General features: G+C 38.8%; 1 protein-coding gene across 1 annotated transcript in view; it reads right to left on the reverse strand.

The window, feature by feature from the left end:
* MDFIC2 (MyoD family inhibitor domain containing 2) overlaps positions 1-23,598 on the reverse strand; it is a 127,398-nt gene that overhangs the window by 30,396 nt on the left and 73,404 nt on the right. The window contains exon 4 of the mRNA XM_087708208.1: positions 22,355-22,442. Within this exon, the coding sequence (XP_087564334.1) occupies positions 22,355-22,442 (88 nt within the window). The remainder of the gene's footprint in view (positions 1-22,354; positions 22,443-23,598) is intronic.

Raw genomic sequence — 23,598 nt, forward strand, 5'->3', positions numbered from 1 at the left:
AAGATCAACCCTGACTGCTCTCTAGAAGGCCAGATCCTGAAGATGAAACTCAAATACTTTGGCCACCTAATGAGAAGGAAGGACTCACTGGAGAAGAGCCTAATGCTGGGAAAGATTGAGGGCAAAAGAAGAATGGGACAACAGAGAATGAGGTGGTTGGATGGAGTCACTGAAGCAGTAGGTGTGAGCTTAAATAAACTCCAGAGGATGGTAGAGGACAGGAAGCCCTGGAGGAACATTGTCTATGGGGTCGCAATGGGTGGGACACGACTTTGCAACTAACAACAACAAATTCCTTATAATCAAAGTTCAATTTTTTTCATTTTCCTTTCAAGATACTAATTTAAAATTATATCCAAAGTATGATAAATATAACTGCTTTTCCACATTGATTAAACTTCCTTATCATTTTATATAATATGGAATAACTCAAAGCATTTGCATATTCTTAGAGAAGATGTTATCCTTATAGTTTGATTTAAGAACATGATGACCTTAACTTAAACCAGAATTATTTTAGAGTGTACATCTTTTTCCAAGTCAATAATTTTAAACATTTAGTTGTTTGTTGGAAGCTACAAAAGCAAAGTGATTACTGATTTTGTGTCATCCAGTTGGGGTTAACTTTTAGCAACCATATAGAGATTTCTCCAGGATATCCTTCTGATTTTCCAATGGTGCATAAATTGTCACTGCTGGCCAACCACTTCTCTTTCTTTTTCCCAGTGTTAGAGTTTTCTTAATATAACCAGATCGTCCCATAATGTATCTGAAACATGATAATTTTGAGCCTGGCAATTTGGGCCTCAAATAAGAACTTTGTGTAAATTTGTTTGAAGATTTCTTTGTTTTCTGAAGAGCCCTGGTGGAGCAGTGATTAGAATGCAGTATTACAGGCTACCTCTGCCTACAGTCTGGAGTTCGATCCTGATGGGCCACTGGTTGGAACTACAGGTTCGCCTGAACCAGTCTGAACCAGCAGCAGCCCACTTCGGGATGGAAAGCTGAGTCCATCCTGAGCAACTCAGATTCAACCTCTTGGAGTGAGCAGTGAGTTAGCTTGAAATACTTCATTCTAACCACATTCTAACCACATTCTAACTACACAGTGACATGTGTTACCATGATTCTATATCTATATCTATATCTATATCTATATCTATATCTATATCTATATCTATATCTATATCTATATCTATATCTATATCTATATCTATATCTATATCTATATCTATATCTATATCTATATCTATATCTATATCTATATCTATATCATCTATATCTATATCTATATCTATATCTATATCTATATCTATATCTATATCTATATCTATATCTATATCTATATCTATCTATATCTATATCTATATCTATCTATATCTATACCTATACCTATACCTATACCTATACCTATACCTATACCTATACCTATACCTATACCTATACCTACCTACCTAGCTATCATCTATCTATCTATCTATCTATCTATCTATCTATCTATCTATCTATCTATCTATCTATCTATCTATCTATCTATCATCTATCTATCTTCCCTTTTTTGCTGTGCTATTTAACTTTCATTACTAGAGTTTGTAGATCGTTTGCATTTTGACTATCAGTAGTGTCATCAGCAGAGCACAAGATATTGATTTTCTTCTTCCATTTTTAAAACCACACTCATTTTTCCATCTACCTTCTCTCAATATAAATGTTGCTTACTGTTAAATATTTTCACAACTGGAAAGATATCAGCGAACCCATTCATTTGTTTGCAAGATCATCAAGATTAAATTAATGTTTGTTAGTTGTCCACGAGGAAAGATAATCTTGGGAAATGTATTTAGAATTCTCAAGTCAAGTTTCTTTCAAGATGCAAAGGACAATATTGAAAGTTCCAGAATACTTTGTTAAAGGCAAACCGCAAGACACCAGTTGCAAATAAGGTGACTTCTTACACATTATCACAAAAGAAGATATGAAGCGTCTAAAAGGAGGACAAACTAGATTGCATAAAATTAGCATATGTTAGCTAAGCAACATCAGTGCATATTATAACCTAATTAAATATATTAGAATGCATCACACCATAGAGGAGAAGACTGAAGCCAGGTGGCCTGGCTGTCAGCTCAGTTTGCTTTTGAACAACTTCAAGACCCCTATTCTGTCTTCTTATGCCTCTCAATCATTAAATCAAATTTGGACTGGAATAATATAGGGTATCTTTACATAGAAATTTGTCCTCTGCAAAATAAATTGCAGGCACACTCCTTCCAATAAATTATCCTATGCATTTTCTTTTAGATCACGCTGGCTTTGTTGTTACGGGCTTCTGCTGTTATTCCATCACCTTGATGCAACCCCACACTGATCTGGCTATTGTCTGTACACACAGAGAGAAGGTTGTCAGATTCTAAATAAGACCTGATGCAGTTAAGAAGGCAGTTGAACAAGCCACTGAATCTTATACATACAAAGCACTGCAAATGATTAGCTCTTTCTCCCTGAGAAACCTTGATAATAAGTGTGGCTTCAAGTATTTTGAAGAACAGAAGGCGACTGCAGCCATGGCTTGATTCAATGGCTAAATAATGCAAAGCAACAACATTTATCTAGTAATTCTTGAAGTGGATGAATGAACATTCTTTAGTGCTTCAGGGAACAATGTCAACCCAAAGACTCAAGGCAAAGACCAATTTTGCACCCCATATTTAATCCTCATTCCTTTTCTCTCTCGAATGAAATGAGAAGCTTTGCGGTTGACCTTAATGGAAACAGGATTGAGCCCTTTCCGTGTGAGGGGGGTGACATGAAAAGTGGTGTTACAGAGAATGATTATATTTAAAACAGCTTTGGCGTAATATCAATGTCAATGCCATTATTCTATCAGATGTAAATTTGCTGTGCTCTTGAACTCCAGTGGATTTTGTTAGCGATGTGAAAAAAAAATGCTGTTAAAACTGCTGAAAAGATCTGTTCGCTTCAAATTGCTTCCTTATTTCCTAGCTCATTACAGGTGGTCCTCGACTTATGACAGTTCATTTAATGACAGTTCAAAGTTACAAAGGCGCCGAACAAAACATCTGATAGCCATTTTTCACACTTACAGCCATGGGGTCAGGTGATTAAAATTCAAATGCTTGGCAACTGTCTCATGACAGTTGATGACAGTTGCTTTGCTCTGATTCATGTGATCAGCTTTTGCAACCTTCCTTCAAGCAAAGTCAATGGGGAAGTCAGATTCACTTTACAACCATGTTACTAACTTGACAACTGCGATAATTCACTTAACAACTGTGGCAAGAAAGGTCATAAAATACTGCAAAACTCTCTGAAGAAATGTTTCACTTAGCAACAGAAATTTGTGGTTTCAATTGTGGTCATAAGTCAAAGACTACCTGTATTTGTTTGGAGTATATACTATCACATTAATATGGATGAGCAATGGATGGGAAAAAAGCACCGTCACATCTGTATTTTTGTTTCCTTTTTTCCTTTGTGGTGTTTGTTATCACACATATTTTATGCAACAAACCTGTTTTGCTGAATCAGCATTGCAAGCCTGACTGTTGTGATTCAGCAGCAGTCTTCTGTGAGTCTTTTCGGGATGCAAGATTAATTATGCAGCTGGGGCTCGTTAGGGGCATATTCTGGGGATAAAAAGACGGATGGTGCCACGCCCTAGTTGCAGGAGTCAATGTTCCTTGGTTCGTTCAACATTGATTGATCATCAGTCGTGGTTTATGTAAGATACACTTGGAAAAGTGCTTTGTTTTCTGTAACCCTGATTCAAGAAGACACTTGGAGAAGTGCATTGCTTGTAAGAGTTTTTGTTTGGTATTCTGTTATCTAGTCAAAGACTTTTTAATGTTATTTTTGGGCTCGCAGCCAGTCTGAGCCGAGAACTGATAAAGAGAGTTCCTTTTAAGTTGTTTGCCTGTCATCTGTTTAACGAGCGGGGAAGGGGGGGACAAAACACCTGACTATGTCTGTTAATTCATCTCAGACCATTGGTTGCTCTCACTGGTGATGATGACTCATAAACAATTATTTGCATTTCCCACAATCTTCCTGATATTCTTTAAATCCAGGACATTATGGAACATTAAAATGGATGGCTGTTTTTTTTATAAACTGATGGTGAAGGAATCACGTAGCTACCATAAAATGTGGCATCCTAAAACTTGAATGGGTCTGCTTATCAAATGAGGAACTGCAGTGGCGCAGTGGTTAGAATGCAGAACTGCAGGCTACTTCTGTTTGACTGCCAGCTGCCTGCAATTTGGCAGTTCGGATTTCACCAGGCTCACGGTTGACTCAGCCTTCCATCCTTCTGAGATGGGTACAATGAGGACCCCATTGTTGGGGGCAATATGCTGACTCTAAAACCATTTACAGAGGGCTGTAAAAGCACGGTGAAGACTTTTATAAGTCTAAATGCTATTGCTATTGCTAATATTAGTCCATTGGTTCTGCGGGTGAAGAGGAGAAGTTACTAGGTGATGAACACAAAATAAACGCAACTGAGTTTAAAGGAATTCTTGTCATTTCAAATATTTATAGTGGAGAAATGTTCATTCTGAGACAGAATGAACTTATATCTGTGTCCCAAATTCACTAAACAATTACAGGATGTCCTCAACTTACACTAGTTCATTTAGTGACTATTTACAGGAAGTCCTCGACTTACAATAGTTCACTTAGTGACTTTTTGAAGTTACAACAGCACTGAAAAAAGTGACTTGGGCGCAATGCAGTGATGGGATTCAAAAAAATTTACTACTGGTTCTGTGGGCATGGCTTGGTGGGCGTAGCTTGGTGGCAGTGGCAGGGCCAGGATCTCCAATCACTCCCCACTCCAGGGGAAGGTTACTGCAAAATCCCCATTTCCTCCTGATCAGCTGGGACTCGGGAGGCAGAGAATAGATGGGGCGGGGCCAGTCAGAGGTGGTATTCACCGGTTCTCCAAATGACTCAAAATTTCCGCTACTGGCTCTCCAGAAATGGTCAGAACCTGCTGAGTACTACCTCGGGTGCAATGTGAAAAATTCGTATGCTTGGCAACTGGTTCGTATTTATTATGGTTGCAGTGTCCCGGGGTCATGGAATCATCTTTTGCGACGAGAGGCAGAAACCTGTCCTCTTGCTAGCAACAAAGCCCTTGATATGCAGATATTCTCATACATTAATGGAATGACTGGCAGTACTCTTGAGAATAGCAAGTGTAATCTCAAAGTGCATTACAATAATGTATTGAAAGGGGGAAATCTTTGCATTAACAAAACAAAACATGCATCAGTAAAAATCAGTAAAAATATAGAAATGGAAAATATTTACAAGTATTACATTAGTGTCAAAACTTGGGCTACTCAAGAAATCTGAACTGACATGCAGTGGAACAATTAAAATAAAAGTGGCCATATTTACCGTGTTTCTCCGAAAATAAGACAGGGTCTTATTTTATTTTGATCCCTGAAATAAGTGCTCGGCCTTATTTTTGGGGAGGTCTTAATATTTTTGAGGTGCAGGAGGTGACGAGCGTGGTCATCTCATGGATGCTGCTGTGTTGTAATATTTTCAGGGAGGGCTTATTTTGGGGGGATGGTTTATTTTAGCACATGCACTCAAAAGCATTTGGGCTTATTATCTAGAAAGGGCTTATTTTTGGGAAAACAAGGTATAAGTACATTATTAAAAAAAGCTAAACCATGTTAGTTAATCTTGAATAACTCCTTATTATCATAGATCAGCATATGTTTAAATTACAAGAAGCACCGTTTCTTTCCCTCAGCAAACAGAATCTGGAAGCAGAACACTGTATTGTACCTACCCATCATTGTTTAAAATTTTCTAAGAACCCCCACTGGACCTCTATGAGACAAGATATTCATTTGGTATAAATTCATTCTATTTCATTAAAAAACCAAAATCAGCAATGGAATTCAAGAAAGACGTGAGCAATTCCAGCAATGGAATTCAGAAAGGCATGAGAAACTATGAAGGATCTGTATGTTCTGAACAACTGCATACTCAATTGTAAGGGATGAAAAGAACAGCTGGATAGCTCTTATTGCAAGGTACTTCTAGGTCAGGGGTGTCAAACCGATGGCCTGCAGGCCAGATGTGTCACACGATGGCCACACCAGATATGGTTTTCTGCCGGTTCGGCCTGGATTGGGTCAACCAGTAGTGGCGGCTGCAGGAGGCTCCGCCCACTCATCCAGACACTTCTGCGCATGTGAAGAAGCGTCATCTACACACATGAGCGGACCAGTAGTAATAAAATTGGAAACCCACCACTGGGCCACACCCACTCCAGCTCTGAGAAGGGGAAAACATCGTGATACATCACATGATGATGTACATCATGATACAGGCACATGACATATGCCACGAGTTTGACACCTGTGTTCTAGGTCTTAAAAGCCTCTGTTTGCAACAATAGGCATTTAAGTGTGCTTCCTGAGTAAGTAGAGACTGTTGTCCTTTACTTAGAAAAGGTATATAAGGTAGTCAGTGTTAGAAATTCCATTTATATAAAGCACTACACAGAGCAAACAAAGAGTACATTCAGTCAGAGGTAAAAGTCCAAATAGATCTCTGCTCCAGATCAGGACCCTTCCTTTAGATTTTCCTTTCCAAATCTGCTTCCTGAATTATCTGAATGACAAAATAAAGTTGAATAATCAACATCATATGCTAACTTCCATCTCCTCATCACCCTTTCTGACTGTTTAGAGAAAGTATATGTAAAAGGGGGACTTTACATATAGCCAAATAGGCTCTTCATGTGACTGAGACTGGGACTGTTTTGGTGAGACTTTCATGATCAGACTGCCATTTACAGACTTCAAAGAAACATCTGAACATTGAAGATAGGCTGTGAGATGCAATGGCTGGACTAGCAAGCATGCTATAATATAGCCTATTATATTTTTAGGAGATATTGATCCTACTTTTGAAGGAAGATAGATACTTTAAGATACTGGAAGCATGGAAAAAAGCACCCAAGAGGTTCATTATTCAGAGTTAAACAATTATTTTGAATGCAATTGAAGGCCTCATCTTCCTAGAGAGCAATTGTTGGTTGTTGTCAACACAACAATGAACAAAGCAGATCCATGATCTGGTTCTATATAAGATAGTTCCTCTTGTTCCCATGAAAAGCAACGGAAGAAAGAAAAAAATGAATGCTGTGCAGTTGCAGGAATTGGGTAAAGCAAAAGGTTACCCTCACACTCTAGGGGGTAGTGCTATTCACACTCTAGGGGGTAGTGAGGACCCAGATTGTTGGGGGCAATATGCTGACTCTCTGTAAACCGCTTAGAGAGGCCTGAAAGGCCTATGAAACGGTATATAAGTCTACTGCTATTGCTATTATTGCTACTGCTATTCTCAATTTCAAAGCTGAAGAGCCAGCGCTGTCCGAAGACGTCTCCGTGGTCATGTGGTCAGCATGACTAAATGCTGAAGGTGCACAGAACGCTGTTACCTTCCCACCAAAGGTGGTCCCTATTTTTTCGACTTGCATTTTTACATGCTTTCAAACTGCTAGTTGAGGGACATGTAGCAGGGGCTCACTCCGTTATGCGGTCCTAGGGATTCAAACCGCCAAACTGCCAACCTTTCTGATTGACAAGCTCAGCATCTTAGCCACGGAGATAGGAATTGGGCATGTCTTGTTTAATGGAAAAAAAGGACTAGAAGGAGTAGGGGGATTCACTGGAAGACCTTTGAGGTGCCTTCATCTCTGTTATAGTCTGTTATTCTGTTATCATTCACAGAAGTAACAGAGATATAAAAAAAGAGGCAAAAACTTGCTTCCAAAAAATATGTGGTCCACAGTTGTTCATCTACATCAGAAAAAAAAGTACTGTTGATTTCTAGTGAGGAAATGGCAAACTGACATTACACGGGGAGAAGGAGACCTTGTGAATCTTCTTGTTGCAGCCATTCTCTATTATTGCTTATGTTCCTTTCTGCCTGTAGAAGAGTCTTAACAATGCAATGTCTGACATTTTCTACACAATGGGGATATTACACAAAAATGCAACTAAACATCTCCTTGCTCTGGTACCCAGACATTTTTCAGCCGCCTAAGTATTGTATGTAATGGGATCAAAAGGTACAAATAAAAGCCATTTTACATATAAAACTGTTTCATTTTAAATCTAGTTAAAATTATTTTAATGACTTATTTAAAGTAAAATACCAGGTTTCTACTTTGATTCCTTTTTCTTGGCTCTGGCTTCACACCGGCACATTAATGATTATTCGTCAAAGTCACACTGTTTGCTTACAAGGTATGAAGGCTCTTTAGACACTGTAATGACAGCTTTTGATTCACTTGATAATGTTTAGAATAAATCCTAAAAGCCAACCTTTGAAAGAATAGACCACTTTTATTGGCTTTTAGTCCCATTACTGCTATCATAAGTGGTAAATTGGACTAATGTAAGTAATGCTGCTGGGTCATACTGTAAAACCACTGCTTAGTTCAACATTTTATTTATTTTTACATGATCTTATTTTAAGATATGATTAAAAAATAGTTCATCATGGTGACCAGAGGTCTCTTACAAGGCATGGCTGGAGCAAATTGTGGAAAATTGCACACCTGAGTTGTGGTTATATTTGTTTCATTTATATTTGGAAGGACCTCTTTTGTCTGCACTGTATATAAGAAAAGTATAGGCTAAAATGTTTGAATACAGCAGGTTAGTCAAGCCAGAAATTCATTTGAGGTTTCCTTATTTGAAGGATGATGTTCTGACCTAGGTTTCCCCAAAAAGCACGAAGCAGATTCCTGGTCTCGACAAAATTCCTTTTATTAGATGAATGTGAATTCCTCTCATTTACATTCAGCAAAGGCCTGGTAAACAGTCTTTCAAAGATGAAGTTATGGCCACAGACCTTATCTATCTTGGAAAGCTGCCATGTAAATATTTTCCAAACACAATGCTGTGCAAGGAAAGACTTGGCACAGAGTCTCTGAGATTCACGGACAGATCTTCACACTCGTGAAAACTAACAAATGAATGAACCAATGAATTGTTTCCTGCAAAAGCCCACTCCCCTTTCACTTCTCTTTTATTTCCTATGGGAGGGGCCATTCACTGTCCAACTGTGGCTTTACTCCCAAGTTGACCCTGATTTCTTAGCTGTTCTTTTCTTCTGGCAGCTCTGCATATGTGCACAATGGGAACAGGCTCCAGCTGTTCCTCTGCCTCACTGCTGTCTAGCTCCAAAGGCAGCTGAGAACTGGCAGATGGCCTTGGCCCCATCTCTGCCTCCAACACAGAGCCCTGGTCCGAGCCCTCCCCAGCCTCCAGGACTGGCCCATGTTCCTCCCCAATCTCCTCACTGTCCACTCTGCTGCCAGCTCTGCTGGCCATTGGCAGGCCACAACAGTTGATGAAGCAGCCTGATTGCAGCCATTTATTAAGTCTTCTGCATATTTATATGCTTCAGAATGTCCAAGCCTCCAGGTTAGCCTGAGTCACATGCAACACTAAGCTCCAGTTCAACTGGGGTTTGAAACAATAATGATTGGATTCACACAACATAGTAGGGTGAAACCAAACAAGCTACATTGTGATCTAGCCTGATTGGCACAATCCACATTGGAGCTGCCACAGAAGTTCTATATTAAATATAACTTCTTCCTTTGAGTAGTGATAGCATGATGTTCATTCCAATGTTCCACGTAAAACAAGACTTTAGAAATATGGATCCTATGAAGTATTATGGTCTACGTTCTTATCAAAATGTTGAGATTCTAGAATGAGAGAAGAGCAATAGAGATGATCAAGGGACTGGAAGCTAAAATATATGAAAAATGGTTGCAGGAACTGGGTATGTCTTGTTTAATGAAAAAAAGGACTAGAAGGAGCAGGAGGATTTACTGGAAGACCTCCAAGATGCCTTCATCTCTGTTATATTCTGTTATCATTCACAGAAGGAGCGGAGATATAAAAAAGAGTAAAGTACTTGCTCCAAAAAAGTATGTGGTCCACAGTTGTTCATCTGCACCAGGAAAATATGGTACTGTTGATTTCTAGTGAGGAAATGGCAAACTGACATTACATGGGAAGCAGGAGACATTGTGGCTAAAAACAGCAACTGGATCCTGCATCTGGATTGCCAAAATCTCTTCAGAGAAAGGTAGCAGGAACTGAGGTTTTCACCTATAGTAAAAATGACTAAATTCACTTCTGTCTTGCAGATACATGACAGTATATGATAACATTCTCTGTTAGAAAATTTTGTAGCTGAAAATGGAACACAGCTTCTGGTCCAGTCTAGATGTCTATAAGTAACGAGAAATAAATGTTGGGGAACTTGGATTCCTTCAGGCTAATTCCCATAGCCCCTTGCTATTGTCATTGCTATCTGGTGCTGATGGGATTTGAACTCATTGGTTTCTGGAGGACACCAAGTTTTGATCTTAGAAGAAGACTGAACAGGTGAGAGAAGATACTGGTAGTAAGAAAAAGAAGTGGATATGGTGATTAAAATAGTGATGAGAATAGAGAAGGAAGTAGAGCTTCTGCATGAACTCATTCAGTTCTTTAGCAGAGAGATTTGCCTTTCAACATATGAAGGATAATTATAGATAGGAGCATTCTTTTTCCATCATTACATTCTAATCCCATGGAGGAATAGACTATCCCTGTCTTCTGCTACATCTTTGAGAATGTAAATTGTCTCCCTGTTTTATTGTGGTTGTCAGCTTTGGAAGCCATATTAACACTGGAAGCTTCTACGCTGCCAGATCCGAGGTGGCGCAGTGGTTAAATGCAGCACTGCAGGCTACTTCAGCTGACTGCAGTTCTGCCGTTCGGCTGTTCAAATCTCACAGGCTCAAAGGTTGACTCAGCCTTCCATCCTTCCTAGGTGGGTGAAATGAGGACCTGGATTGTTGTTGGGGGCAATATGCTGACTCTGTAAACCGCTTAGAGAGGGCTGAAAGCCCTCTGAAGCGGTATATAAGTCTAACTGCTATTGCTATTGCTATTGCTATTGCTATTCTTGTGCTTGGGATATTGGAGGGGAGATTTAGTAGGGGGAATGTAGTTAGACATAATAGCATTCTTCTTTTCAGTCAAGGACATGGTATTCCTGCACCTGGAGGAGGAGTACTGGGAGTGATGTCTCGAGTTGGGACGGATTGGGATTGGACCATGTGATGGACTGATGGGTGCAGGGGATGAGCTTTTGATTTACTGAGGGAAAACCCGGAACTCTCAGATTCAGGTTTTCCCAGCTGTAGAGTATTACTACTCTAATAAAAGGGAACTTTGAGAAAATGCCTGTCTTGGAGCTTTAAATTGGAATTGGGTTCTTCTGGAATGCTGACCGTGGTGCTTATCCACTTGTAACATTATCAAGAGTCACCATTACCACTGGGACTTAGACCTATGTCTCTACTGCAGGTGCAATAAGGAGGACAAATCCTTGCACAAGAAACCACATCTATCCAAGGGATTCAGAAAGCACTCCCTAAAACTCCTCCTTATGGTTTCACTTTCAGAAGTCATCATTTTCCTGTCCCTTGCTTTCACTCTTGTTGGTTTCACTTTCCCCCCCCCAAAATCCATTTTTGATACTACCAAATAATGAGCTGCCCTCCACTCAAAACCTCATACTCCTCCTCCTGTATTCTTTGTTATTAATAATGCAATCAATCATGCTTTGGGATTGGTAATACTTTAGTCTTAGTGTATGAATAGACTTATGCTAAAATGACAAATGTTACCAGTCTTAGTTTAGTCCTTCCATATGCACATTTCCCACTAAATGGTAAAGACAATGCCAGAGGTTTTGGCACATCAGGCTGATATGTCACAAGTGCCATACTCTCAATGATAGATAGATAGATAGATAGATAGATAGATAGATAGATAGATAGATAGGTAGGTAGGTAGGTAGGTAGGTAGGTAGGTAGGTAGGTAGGTAGGTAGGTAGGTAGATAGATAGATAGATAGATAGATAGATAGATAGATAGATAGATAGATAGATAGATAGATAGATAGATAGATAGATAATAATGATGGATGGATAGAGATAGAAATAGACAGAGACAGAAAGAGACAGAGATTAGATACATAGATATAGATATTGGCTATGATCTAGAAAGTACCTCAAATGTTCTCAGGATAACAGATTGTGAACCCCAATATATAAAGCTGCATGGTTTGATGAAAACCTACTCATCATCTTACAGAAAAAATTTACTCATTAGGCATATATTAAATAATAATACAAAGAAACATGGACTTCTATTCCAATATGGTCATTCTAATGGTTCATGATTAATATCAGTTTTATTATTAATAGGCCTGAGTAATTCATTAATAAATAATATAAGAAGCCATGCTACAAATTTTCCTTTTAATTATACATGCAGCAACATGCACTAAATTGTTTTTCTGTCTCCAGTAAGTAATCTTTGAAATTTCATAGAAACTTGGCACTTAAGCTCTTCCATCAAGAAACTATGCAAAGCTCTTGCAAGCATGTTCCCAGCAAAGCTAGAGATAATCTTTACTAGCAATTATTTATTTACTGCACATACAATATTTCTGCATAGCCCTGTATCCCAGACACCTTCCAATTTGCAAATACTGCAGCATAAAATCTCACCTCTCTTTATAATGTTCAATCCAATAAAATGACATGGTACATTACAAGAAAACATTTAAAAACTCAGGGTCAGAAAAAGAAAAGGCAGCAATTTGTGCAGAGCTGTATTGTCAATCAGACTTCTTCAACATCTTCTGAGAATGTAATAAATAAGCAGCCAATTATTTTTGACCATTTACTTCATTTATTTATAAAATATGTCTCTGCTGTCTTGCAGCTTAAAAAGAGAAAATCATCAGGGCATTTTATCAATCCAATTAAAACAACATTCAAACACAAAATAAGTCAAAACAAAATGCAAAAAAGATCTACATTAACGAATGTAGTTTTTCCCCTCCTTCCCTGTCTCTTTTCCTTCTATGTCATGCCTTTCAGATTGTACCCTAAGAGTAAGAATGAATTTTATGAGCTTTGTTAGGGATTTAGGGGGCTAAAAAACAGAATGAAAGTTTGTAGAAAAAACAATGTAAAAGCCTGGAGAATGTACAGCATGCTAGGACTTAGCATTTATACTTATATACTGCTTTACAGGGATTTATAGCTCTCTCTAAGCAGTTTACAAAGTCAGCATATTGCCCCCAACAATCTGGGTTCTTGTTTTACCCACCTTAGAAGGATGGAAGGCTGAGTTGACCTTGAGCTTGGTGAGAATTAAATTGTTGACAGTTGGCAAAATTACTCTGCAATACTGCATTCTAACCACTGCGCCACCACGGCTTTTTAAAATAGAGCGGGTCAATCTAATTGCTCTCAGGAAGATTCTAATAACTGGGATGCCACCAAAAAGGTATAGTCATATCCACTTTATCACTTTTAAGACCAAAGGAAAAGCACAGCCTCAGGAGCTGAATATAGATTACAAACAGATACTAAGGTGTCCCCAGTGGTGGGTGAGTGTATATGAGCCGCTGTGGCGCAGTGGTTAGAGTGCAGTACTGCAGGCTACTTCTGCTGCCAGCAGTTTGGCAGATCGAATCTCACCAGGCTCAAGGTTGACTCAGCCTTCCATCCTTCCGAGGTTGGTAAAATGACGACCCAGATTGTTGGGGACAATAGGCTGACTCTGTAAACTGCTTAGAGAGGGATGTAAAGCACTATGAAGTGGTATATAAGTCTAAATGCTATTGCTATATGTGTCAAGATGATAGTTGTGACTGCACTATTGAAGCCCCATTCATTTTTACATTTCTATGTAAAAAAGAGGAGGCAATGTCAATCCTATAGTTGTGGCTATCTTTTTATCTTTTTAGACCCTTCCTCATAGACATTCCTGATGCAAAAAAGGTTGTTTGTCCACTATTCTATTTCCAAACCATGTATTAGGAAGAAGTTGAAGACTTATGTCTGGACCTCTTAAAGAGCCACTGCTGGAATTAGATATACTATAGGCCTATAACTCCGGCTCCATGTTATTTTAATATTTGTATATTTTAAATGAATTATTGAATTATCCATTGTGTATTGAATATTCCTGCATTCAAATTGTTTGAGGCATTCAAGTTCAAACAGACTGGTGTCAAACAGTTTGAAGCAGGCAAGTTCTCAAACAATTTGAGATTCAGTTTGGTCAAGGGACTCTTAATGCACCAGGCCAGAAAGTGGGAAACTGTACATTCTAGTCCAGCCCTAGCCATTAGTCACAAAAGCCAGCTGGATGACCTTGGGCCAGTCACTCTCTCTCAGCTCACCTCACCTCACGTGATTGCTGTTGTGGCGGAAATAGGAAGAGGCAGGTGTGTTGGATATGTTTACCACCTTGAGGTATTTGTAAAAATAATATAGGCAGGAAATAAATAAAAGGGCAGGAAACAAGAATCATTAGGAATTCTGGACAGATCATTACTAATAGTAGGGTATCTTAACAGAATCTTTAAAGTCCGCCAAATGTCAACTTATACATAGCATAGCTAAAACCAATCTCTAAGTCTCTTTCTCATGTTTCCCTACTCTCCCAGACGTAGGATGGGTGGAGGGATGGATGATTAAGTAGGCAGGTAGGTGGGAGAGAGAGAGAGAGAGATGGTATGGTAGAAAGATGATAGCTGATAGGTAGGTAGAAAGGAAGGTAGGTAGATAAGTAGATAGGTAGGTAGATAGGTAAATAGGTAGACAGATAGATAGATGACAGACTGACAGAAAGGTAAGCACATCACTCCTATGTATGTACCAAAGGTGGGTTTCTGCCGGTTCGCCCCAGATCGGGCAAACCAGTAGTGCCAGCACTGGGAGGCTCTGCCCACCCACCTGGATGCTTCTGCCTATGCACAGAAGTATCACACAAATGCACGAGTGCATGCACAAGCGAACCAGTCGTAAAATAAATTTAAACCTACCACTCGTATGTACCTACCTTCTTTCTCTATGTCCACCTCCATGTTGTTGTAGGGCAGCACCAAAGCAGTTACAATGCCTACAAACTATGCTTCTGTCTTAAAGATTCAGATTTTGTGTGTTTGTGTATCGCTCCTTTCCACTGACTGTCAATTAGTGGGATGGCTTCCCACTGGTGGCTCACCACATCCCTTATCATCCTCCCACCCAGTGCCAAAAAGCAGTTTCAGCTCCAGAAAGCATCTTCTGACTTTAGGAAACTTGTTTTCAGACTGCTCTACATGACATCATTCTAAAGGATAAACAGGGTCTTTTTGCTCTCTGTTGGGGACTGTATAAGAGCCTGCAGGGCTCTCTATATTGCCATGCTTCCTAACTATTAACCTGGGAAACACTGGTGCACTGTACTTGGTTAGCAATATGGAGAGTCCAGCGGTCCAGTTGGTGCCGTGCCATCAAAAGCATTTGTAGCACTTCCCAGCTATTAGAACATTGTTCTTTCAATTCTGTATGGACTTAAAACCTCTCTCTTCCCCAGGAGAATGCATTGCAGAATTTAACAACTACTCAGCTTATAAAACTGCAATTAATAGCAGCAAGCTGGAAGCATGTTACATTTGATAGACTCTATGCCTATTGGAAAGAAGTCTTTTAATCTCCTTTTTTTACAACTTAAAGCAAGGCTTGCATTGATTAAGTCACTCAAACAGAGGCCTGAAGCTGGCAAGGCTCTTTCCCAGGATTTTGGCTACCCAAAGGATGAGCAACACCAGGTTTTGGCTCCATTTTTTGCCCCCTATCTTGATAAGAAATACAGCAGAATAGAAGAGGAAGACAAAACACAAAGACCTGCAAATAAAATAACTGTGGCAAAAGAAAGCAAAGATTGTGGCCAATAATAATAGGAGCCTTGGGTACAATCCCAAAGCAACTGGAGCAGCACTTGAATACCATTGGCATTGACAAATTCACCATCAGTCAATTGCAGAAAGTAACTTTATTTAGAACAGCTTACATAGCAATAACAATAGCACTTAGACTTACTGTATATCCCGCTTCACAGTACTTTACAGCCCTCTCTAAGTGATTTACAGAGTTAGCCTATTGGCCCAAACAATCTGGGTACTCATTCTACCAACCTCGGAAGGAGGGAAGGCTGAGTTAACTTTGAGCCAGTCAGGATCAAACTCTTGGCAATTGGCAGAATTAGCCTGCGATACTAACCTCTGCCCTAACCTTGCAGGTTTTTCTGCAACGATATCTGTAACACAGAGGTGGTATTCAGCAAGTTCTGACAAATTCTGGTCAGAACCAGTAGCGGAAATTTTGAGTAGTTCAGAGAGCCGGTAAATACCACCTCTGACTGGCTTCGCCTCATCTATTCTCTGACTCCCGAGTCCCAGATGATTGGGAGGAAATGGGGATTTGGCAGCAACATTCCCTTGGAATGAGGAGGGAATGGATATTTTACAGTATCCTTCCCCTGCCATGCCCACCAAGCCATGCCCACAGGTAGTAAAAAAAAATTGAATCCCACCACTGCTATAACATCAGGAGAAATTGTAAAATTTCCATTCCCTCCCCACTCCAGGGGAAGATTACTGCAAAATCCCAAATTCCTCCCATGGGATTGCATTTTGGCTGCTTGGAAACTGACTCACATTTATGACTGTTTGCAACTTCCCAGAGTCATATGTCCATGGATTTTGGTGGTTTTGGCAATTTTTTGGCAATTATTTTTCAGTTTCCAGCAAAAAAGCAAAACCAAAACCCTTTCTGAAGATGGTTTGCTCCATGATCCTGGTGTTTGCTTAATGGCCGCCACAAAAAAGGCTTGTAAAATTGGACATGGTTGCATGTTTACCCAATTAATCTCTACCACAATTTAGATTGTGTAATTCAATGGGTTCAGTTGAGTAATGAACCCAATCATAATTGGGTTCAGTTATGGTTGCAAGTTGAAAGCTACCTGTATCAGAAAGTGTTCAATTTAAGAAACATCATTAATAACTGTAAGTTCAGATGATGCTGGCACTGCTACAGCATTTTGAAGCTCTTTTCTATTAATCTATGTAAATGTTTGTTTTTTTACATTTGCTACAAGTACAACTAAATATTTGCTGAATTATTTTTAGTATTGTTCTGACACAATTGGTATGACAATTGTTTTTTTCCTCCATAAAATGTTGGTCTCAGTTTATAAATCATGATTTTTATCAACTGGTTTTTCATTTAGCAGGCTTTATCCCTTTTTTCTTTTCCATATCAGTAATGTCTGGTGAATTAGCTTTTAAGAGAATTTTGATCTCCGCATTTTGCAAAATGTTTTTGTAGATGACCAGGCTGAGCCAGAGGAAGGGGTCAAACCAAGGGTGGGTTCCGGCTTCTTCTACTGTCGCTTCACTCAGGGATGTGCTTCGGGCGTGCTCACACTTGATGTGCACTATGCGCACATGTACAGTAGGTAAAAAATGCTTCTGCGCATGCGCAGATGCAAAAAACAAGATGGTGGCATCCATAAAACACCCATAAAACCACACACAAACACACACACACACACACACACACACACAAAATAAATTCCAAGGGACAATTTTTGCAATCCTGTTATGGTGCCATAAAATGAGCAATTTGACTATAGGCACTAATAAGGTTATCTGCAGTTTCATCCTTAATTTCACATCATGACTTTGGCATTATTAAAAATACTGTAGGTTCATTTTTGACTTTGATTGTTCAGTATTATTTCCTATAATGACTTGTTTCAGGGGGTTCACCGACAAATGTGCGCACGACAAAAGCGTGCCGACAAAACCGCAGCAAGAAAATCGCGAGTTCAAAATCGCGCCCACAACAGCGTGCCGACAACAGCGTGCCGACAAAACCGCGCCATCAGCAAACAACACGAAAACAAGATAATAACCCTAACCCTAACCCTAAACCTAAACCTAAACCTAACCCTGAACCTAACCCTAACCCTAACCCTTACCTTAACCTAATTGCGCTTTTGTCGGTGCGCTGTTGTCAGCGTGCTGTTGTGGGTGCAATTTCAAACTCGTGGTTTTCTCGCTGAGCTTTTGTCGGTGCGCTTTTGTCGTGCGCGCATTTGTCGGGTCATGGTTTCAGGGCACTAGTGGACCAGTCATAAAATGTGGCCTCCTCCCAATATTGAGTTGCCTACCACCAGTTCAGCCCAACTTGATCTGGTGGTGAAGCCCTGAAAGACTTCTACCATAACTCTCTCTTTCCCCCAAATTTAAACTCCTTTCCTTTATTTGAAATCAATGGACTTCAAAGTGTATAACCTTTGTCAGATTATGCCTCATATTTCTGGTTCCTAGTCTATTCTTCTTGATAAATACAATACAATACAATACAATACAATACAATACAATACAATACAATACAATACAATACAATACAATAGCAGAGTTGGAAGGGACCTTGGAGGTCTTCTAGTCCAACCCCCTGCCTAGGCAGGAAACCCTATACCATTTCAGACAAATGGCTATCCAACATCTTCTTAAAGACTTGCAGTGTTGGGGCATTCACAACTTCTGGAGGCAAGCTGTTCCACTGATTAATTGTTCTAACTGTCAGGAAATTTCTTCTCAGTTCTAAATTGCTTCTCTCCTTAATTAGTTTCCACCCATTGCTTCTTGTTCTACCCTCAGGTTCCTTAGAGAATAGTTTGACTCCCTCTTCTTTGTGGCAACCCCTGAGATATTGGAACACTGCTATCATCTCTCCCCTACTCCTTCTTTTCATTAAACTAGACATACCCAGTTCCTGCAACCATTCTTTATATGTTTTAGCCTCCAATCCCCTATTCGTGTTTGTTGCTCTTCTCTGCACTCTTTCTAGAGTCTCCGCATCTTTTCTACATCACGGTGTCCAAAACTGAATGCAGTATTCCAAGTGTGGCCTTACCAAGGCATTATAAAGTGGTATTAATACTTCACATGATCTTGATTCTATCCCTCTGTTTATGTAGCCTAGAACTGTGTTGGCTTTTTTTGGTAGCTGCTGTACACTGCTGGCTCATATTTAAATGGTTGTCCACTATAACTATTTATAAGGAATATCTATAAGTGTTCACATTAGAAAGTATTAGTATTTCTAATGCAAATGGCAACTAAGGGATGATGACCTGCTTAGCCAACAAACACTTAAAGGTTATCTTGTAAAGATGACAAACGTTTAGTATTGTATGCAACAACTGAGCTAAGAATACTTCCAGTGTTGTTTTGTGAAAAAAATATCTAAGATCTGAAACTGCAGGGCATTTCATTCCATACCTTTTCAGCATCTTATTTCCATTGTGTGTGGTTCCTGGATGCTTCTTTTAGACGGCACAAATAATCAATATAAAACCATGAATAAAAATAACTTTCCCTTAAAATTGGATGCTAAAAGAACATGCAGCTTTCCTTCTTAGCAGGCAAGATCAAATTCTACTACACAACTCCCTCTTTTGCTATGAGTCCTGAAAATTAATATTTCAAAATCATGTGTGACAAGCATAAATAAAAAAAATATATGGGGGAAGGGGATCTCTGGTCATTTTTTTTTGTTAGTCCATTCCTAACTTAGTGCTTCCTGATTTTCATTCCATTTCCAGCCTTCACAATAATAAGTTGTTCAAATTGGGCAGAATGTGTATAAATGTTGTCCTGGTAAATACTGGAATTATATTATACATTGAATAGTGATTCTTGGGAAAACACAGACTCATATGGTTAAATTGTACAGTAGGAATATTGACCAATATTGTGACCTGACGCCAATATGCACCATGCAATACGGTGAAGCACAGGTGAAGAAATGCATAATGGGATGAAATCAAAATAAAAAGCTGCCTTTTAGTACATCAAGTCCATCTAGCTCATCCACAAGGATCTGGCTAATCTGCACTGACTTGGGGAATCGAAATCTTGACCTAAAGTAGATGCCTTACCATTAAGTGACCTTACCAGAGACAACTGTTTGAAATGAGCAAACCTATAAATGGGCAACTTTTGAATGAACAAATAAACAAACCTATTCTCCTTTGACAACACACTTATCCAGTTTGCATCTATGCTGAAAACTCATAACGACATTCTGTTAATCTAAGAGTTGTTACTATGAAAACCTTCTAGCTGAGGAACTCTGGTACTCTTACAGGGATTTTGCCATATTTCTTATAGAAATTAGTACCATAGTCTCCTGGATCATGTTCCTGATTCACTGTATTGAGAATCCCCAAGGATTGTTTTCAGATTTAAGGTGCTTATCTAAACACCACTGATGACGTTAGCAATGACTATTAGGATCGACAGCAGCCCAAAATAGCTAAGCATGAAAAATTAAAATTCCTCCTCTGTTAATACGTGTGCTTTCATCTTTACAAAGAGAACGAAACTGAATTATATTTCATTTGTTCCATTAACTGGACACTATGATTAAACCGGGGGTCAGTTTGGCATTCCCTTTTCCTTACCTCCCCTCCCACTTTTGGTCACTTTCAAAATCTATTTTATTAATGAATTGAAGTTGGAAGAGGTTTTTCAAATGCTTTTCAAAATTTGTCCTGCTGTTCAGAAGAATTAATGTCACATTTATTGCAAGGATGCAAACACCTTGAGAGAGAACATTGGTATCTATCTCAAATCTCAGATCTATCCTGTCACTTCACATTTCTCCAAAATAATAATTATAAGTGGTACTCATCATTAATTGGTTGTGGGAGATATGATGACTACCAAAAACAATGAGTACCAAACAAATTTTCCCATAAGGAATAATATAATGAGTTTCAAGGCAGCCAACACCAACAAGTTATAGCTTGTGTGTTGAGTACCAACAAACAATGAATACCGGGACAAACTTTTCATGTCAAAATGCATTGAAAACCAAATTTGACATGTTTCAAACAATTGAGTACCAAGGTACCACTGTAGGTTTAGGTTTAGGTTTATTCGATTTATATGCCGCCCTTCTCCCAAGGACTCAGGGCGGCGTACAACATTAAAAGAAACACATAATACAAAAGTTAAAAAGAGATTAAATAGGATATCCCAAACCCAATTAAAATTGACAATGACATTTTTTTTAAAGAATTCAAATTAAAACTAACAGTAATAAATAATTTATTTTGTTTTGTTCAGGCCAGGCTGGCTTGCTGGAAAAGCCAACTTTTTAGGGCACGTCGGAAGGACCGGAGGTCGGGGATTATACGAAGCTCCGGGGGCAGCTCATTCCAGAGGGAAGGCGCTCCTACAGAGAAGGGTCTCCCCCTGGGGGTCACTAGCCGACACTGTCTGGCCGACGGCACCCTGAGGAGGCCAAATCTGTGGGATCGCACTGGACGATGGGAGGCTACCGGTGGCAGTAGATAGTCTCGCAGGTACCCTGGGCCTAAGCCATGGAGCGCTTTAAAGGTCAGAATTAGTACCTTGAATCGCAATAGATGGCCCAACATCCTGGAAATTCACCAACTGAAAACTATTGTTAACAATAAGCAATAAACTACCAGTGAGTAAATCAATGAACCCCTCCTATCTCTATTGGAAGGGTCACACTTCCATGGCTTTAAAAATCGCAACAGCACTGGGTCCTACGAAGCTCAGGGAAATGATGTTGCACAAGACAATACAGCTACAGAGAAGCCACACTGTATGTTGAATGAATTTGTTATTTGATGCCAACATGCCAAAAATATAACAAAAATATACTTGTATGCTTGGAAACCAATACTTTAAAAAAAACTGCAATCTTTTGGACTCCATTGTATTCAGATATACATACAAACACAAAGGCTGCAGGAGTTTCATTCATAACAACAAAACTGGACAGAGCACATCAAAACAAATAAAACCAAAACAGTGAAACAAGGAAGTATTCAGCAAAAATGGAAACACTCCAAAATATTCCAAATATGTAGCCCATATCAAGCAATATATCATAAATAGAACTTTGACCTTTCAGAAGAATCGTGGATAAAATTTAAATAAATGAATAAAAAATCCATATATTTGCTAAATATTTGATATCTGAGGAAATATAAATGATGAAGCTTAATATAATTTGGCAACTTTTAAAATAAAAGACACACATTATAGCATGAAGAAAACCTAACAGTCCCCCCCCCCCCCAAAAAAAAGATATTGGTTGGAAAATTTAGGTTTTTCTGAGGAATAAGAAATGATGACCAACATTGCCATATTTGCTTTATTCTAGTTTCCTAGAAACTTAGTTTGTTTCTTGTGAGCCTTCTGGAAGCTTTTAGGGTTTGTTCTCATAAAACCTTATTCTCTGGGAATTTGGTTTCTCAACCTTTTAGGGTAATAATAGTAATAATGCTAATCTTAATAATTCCAATATAAACAAAGAAACTTACCTTCCTTCAACAACACGGAAGTAGTTCTCTGATCATTTTCAAAGCTCTGTGTTCTAACTTTCCCTATGTCTGTCTCTGTTTCAGACATCTGTAGAATTGGGAAAAATTAAAAGTATCAGCAAATAATTCTGCATTGTTTGACATCTGCCTATGTTTACTTCTGTGAGACAAATTAGCTTCTGACAATTGCTTGAGCTTCATATCTGCCACTGAGTTCTAATTATTGGGGTTTTTTGCAAGCTGGTTTTCAAAGTTAATTACTACTTTTATAGCGTTATCACTGCACTTTCAAAAGTTGACCAATAGTTACAGAACTAGTTTTATGAGAAGTTTGCTAAAGAAATAATGTATTAAAATAGATTTTTCTATCACTCTACTAATAGGAATGTCCTTTGCATCATCAAGCATATGTACTTGGATGGTACAACATCAGTTTGAATGGCACAATGCTTTGCATTCTTACTCTGAAATAAGAACTTATAGCCACTGCATTCAGTAAGCTGCACTTAGGAAGGTGAGTACAGCAGTCTCGTCTAAAATGCTTTATTTTGGATGAAAAAGCTCCTCCGATCAGTATCTACGTTATGAGATGTTTCTGTCTTGTTATATAACAAGTATTCATTTTTTTTACAAAAAAAAATCAACATGCTGCAAAATATCTTACCCTAAACCAAGATGCTTTTTTATAGCTCTTTATTAATATTACATGTATTCTTCAACAGCCGTGGTATCAATTTTATGTTGAGATGTATTAATAATTCTTATGAGTTTATTGTAGCACAGAGATAAGCTGTGCTTGGGCAGGAGTTTTCCCTGTAGCTATTGAATATGCTTATAAATAGCAATAATGCATCACATTCGAGCACTCACAAATAAATATCAATAAAAGGTAGTTCAGCAAAAGTGTAACCAAAATATTCTTTACTGCCCCTTCAACCCATTCATCTCTCCTAAAGAGAATTGTTCTCCACCAAAAGCATGCAAATTACAGTACCTGGGAGTATTATGTGTACATTAGCCTGCTGAGTAGTATGATATGGATTGCCTCTTGTAATTTGTTTCCACGAAATGGTAGGGGAATATATATATATATGAATACATATATATAAATATACTGGAATATCTTCTAACTGATGTTCATCTTCTCAGGGTTGAGGTAGTTGAAATTTCCATTCCAAGCAAGAGAAACGAAGATTAGGAGATCCAATTAATATAGGTTTAGCTCTTCCTCCAGAGTCCCGGAT

The sequence above is a fragment of the Thamnophis sirtalis genome, unplaced genomic scaffold (assembly GCF_051295495.1).
Source record: "Thamnophis sirtalis isolate CommonGarterSnake01/CBP01778 unplaced genomic scaffold, rThaSir2_p1.2 scaffold_3, whole genome shotgun sequence".
NCBI lineage: Eukaryota > Metazoa > Chordata > Lepidosauria > Squamata > Natricidae > Thamnophis > Thamnophis sirtalis.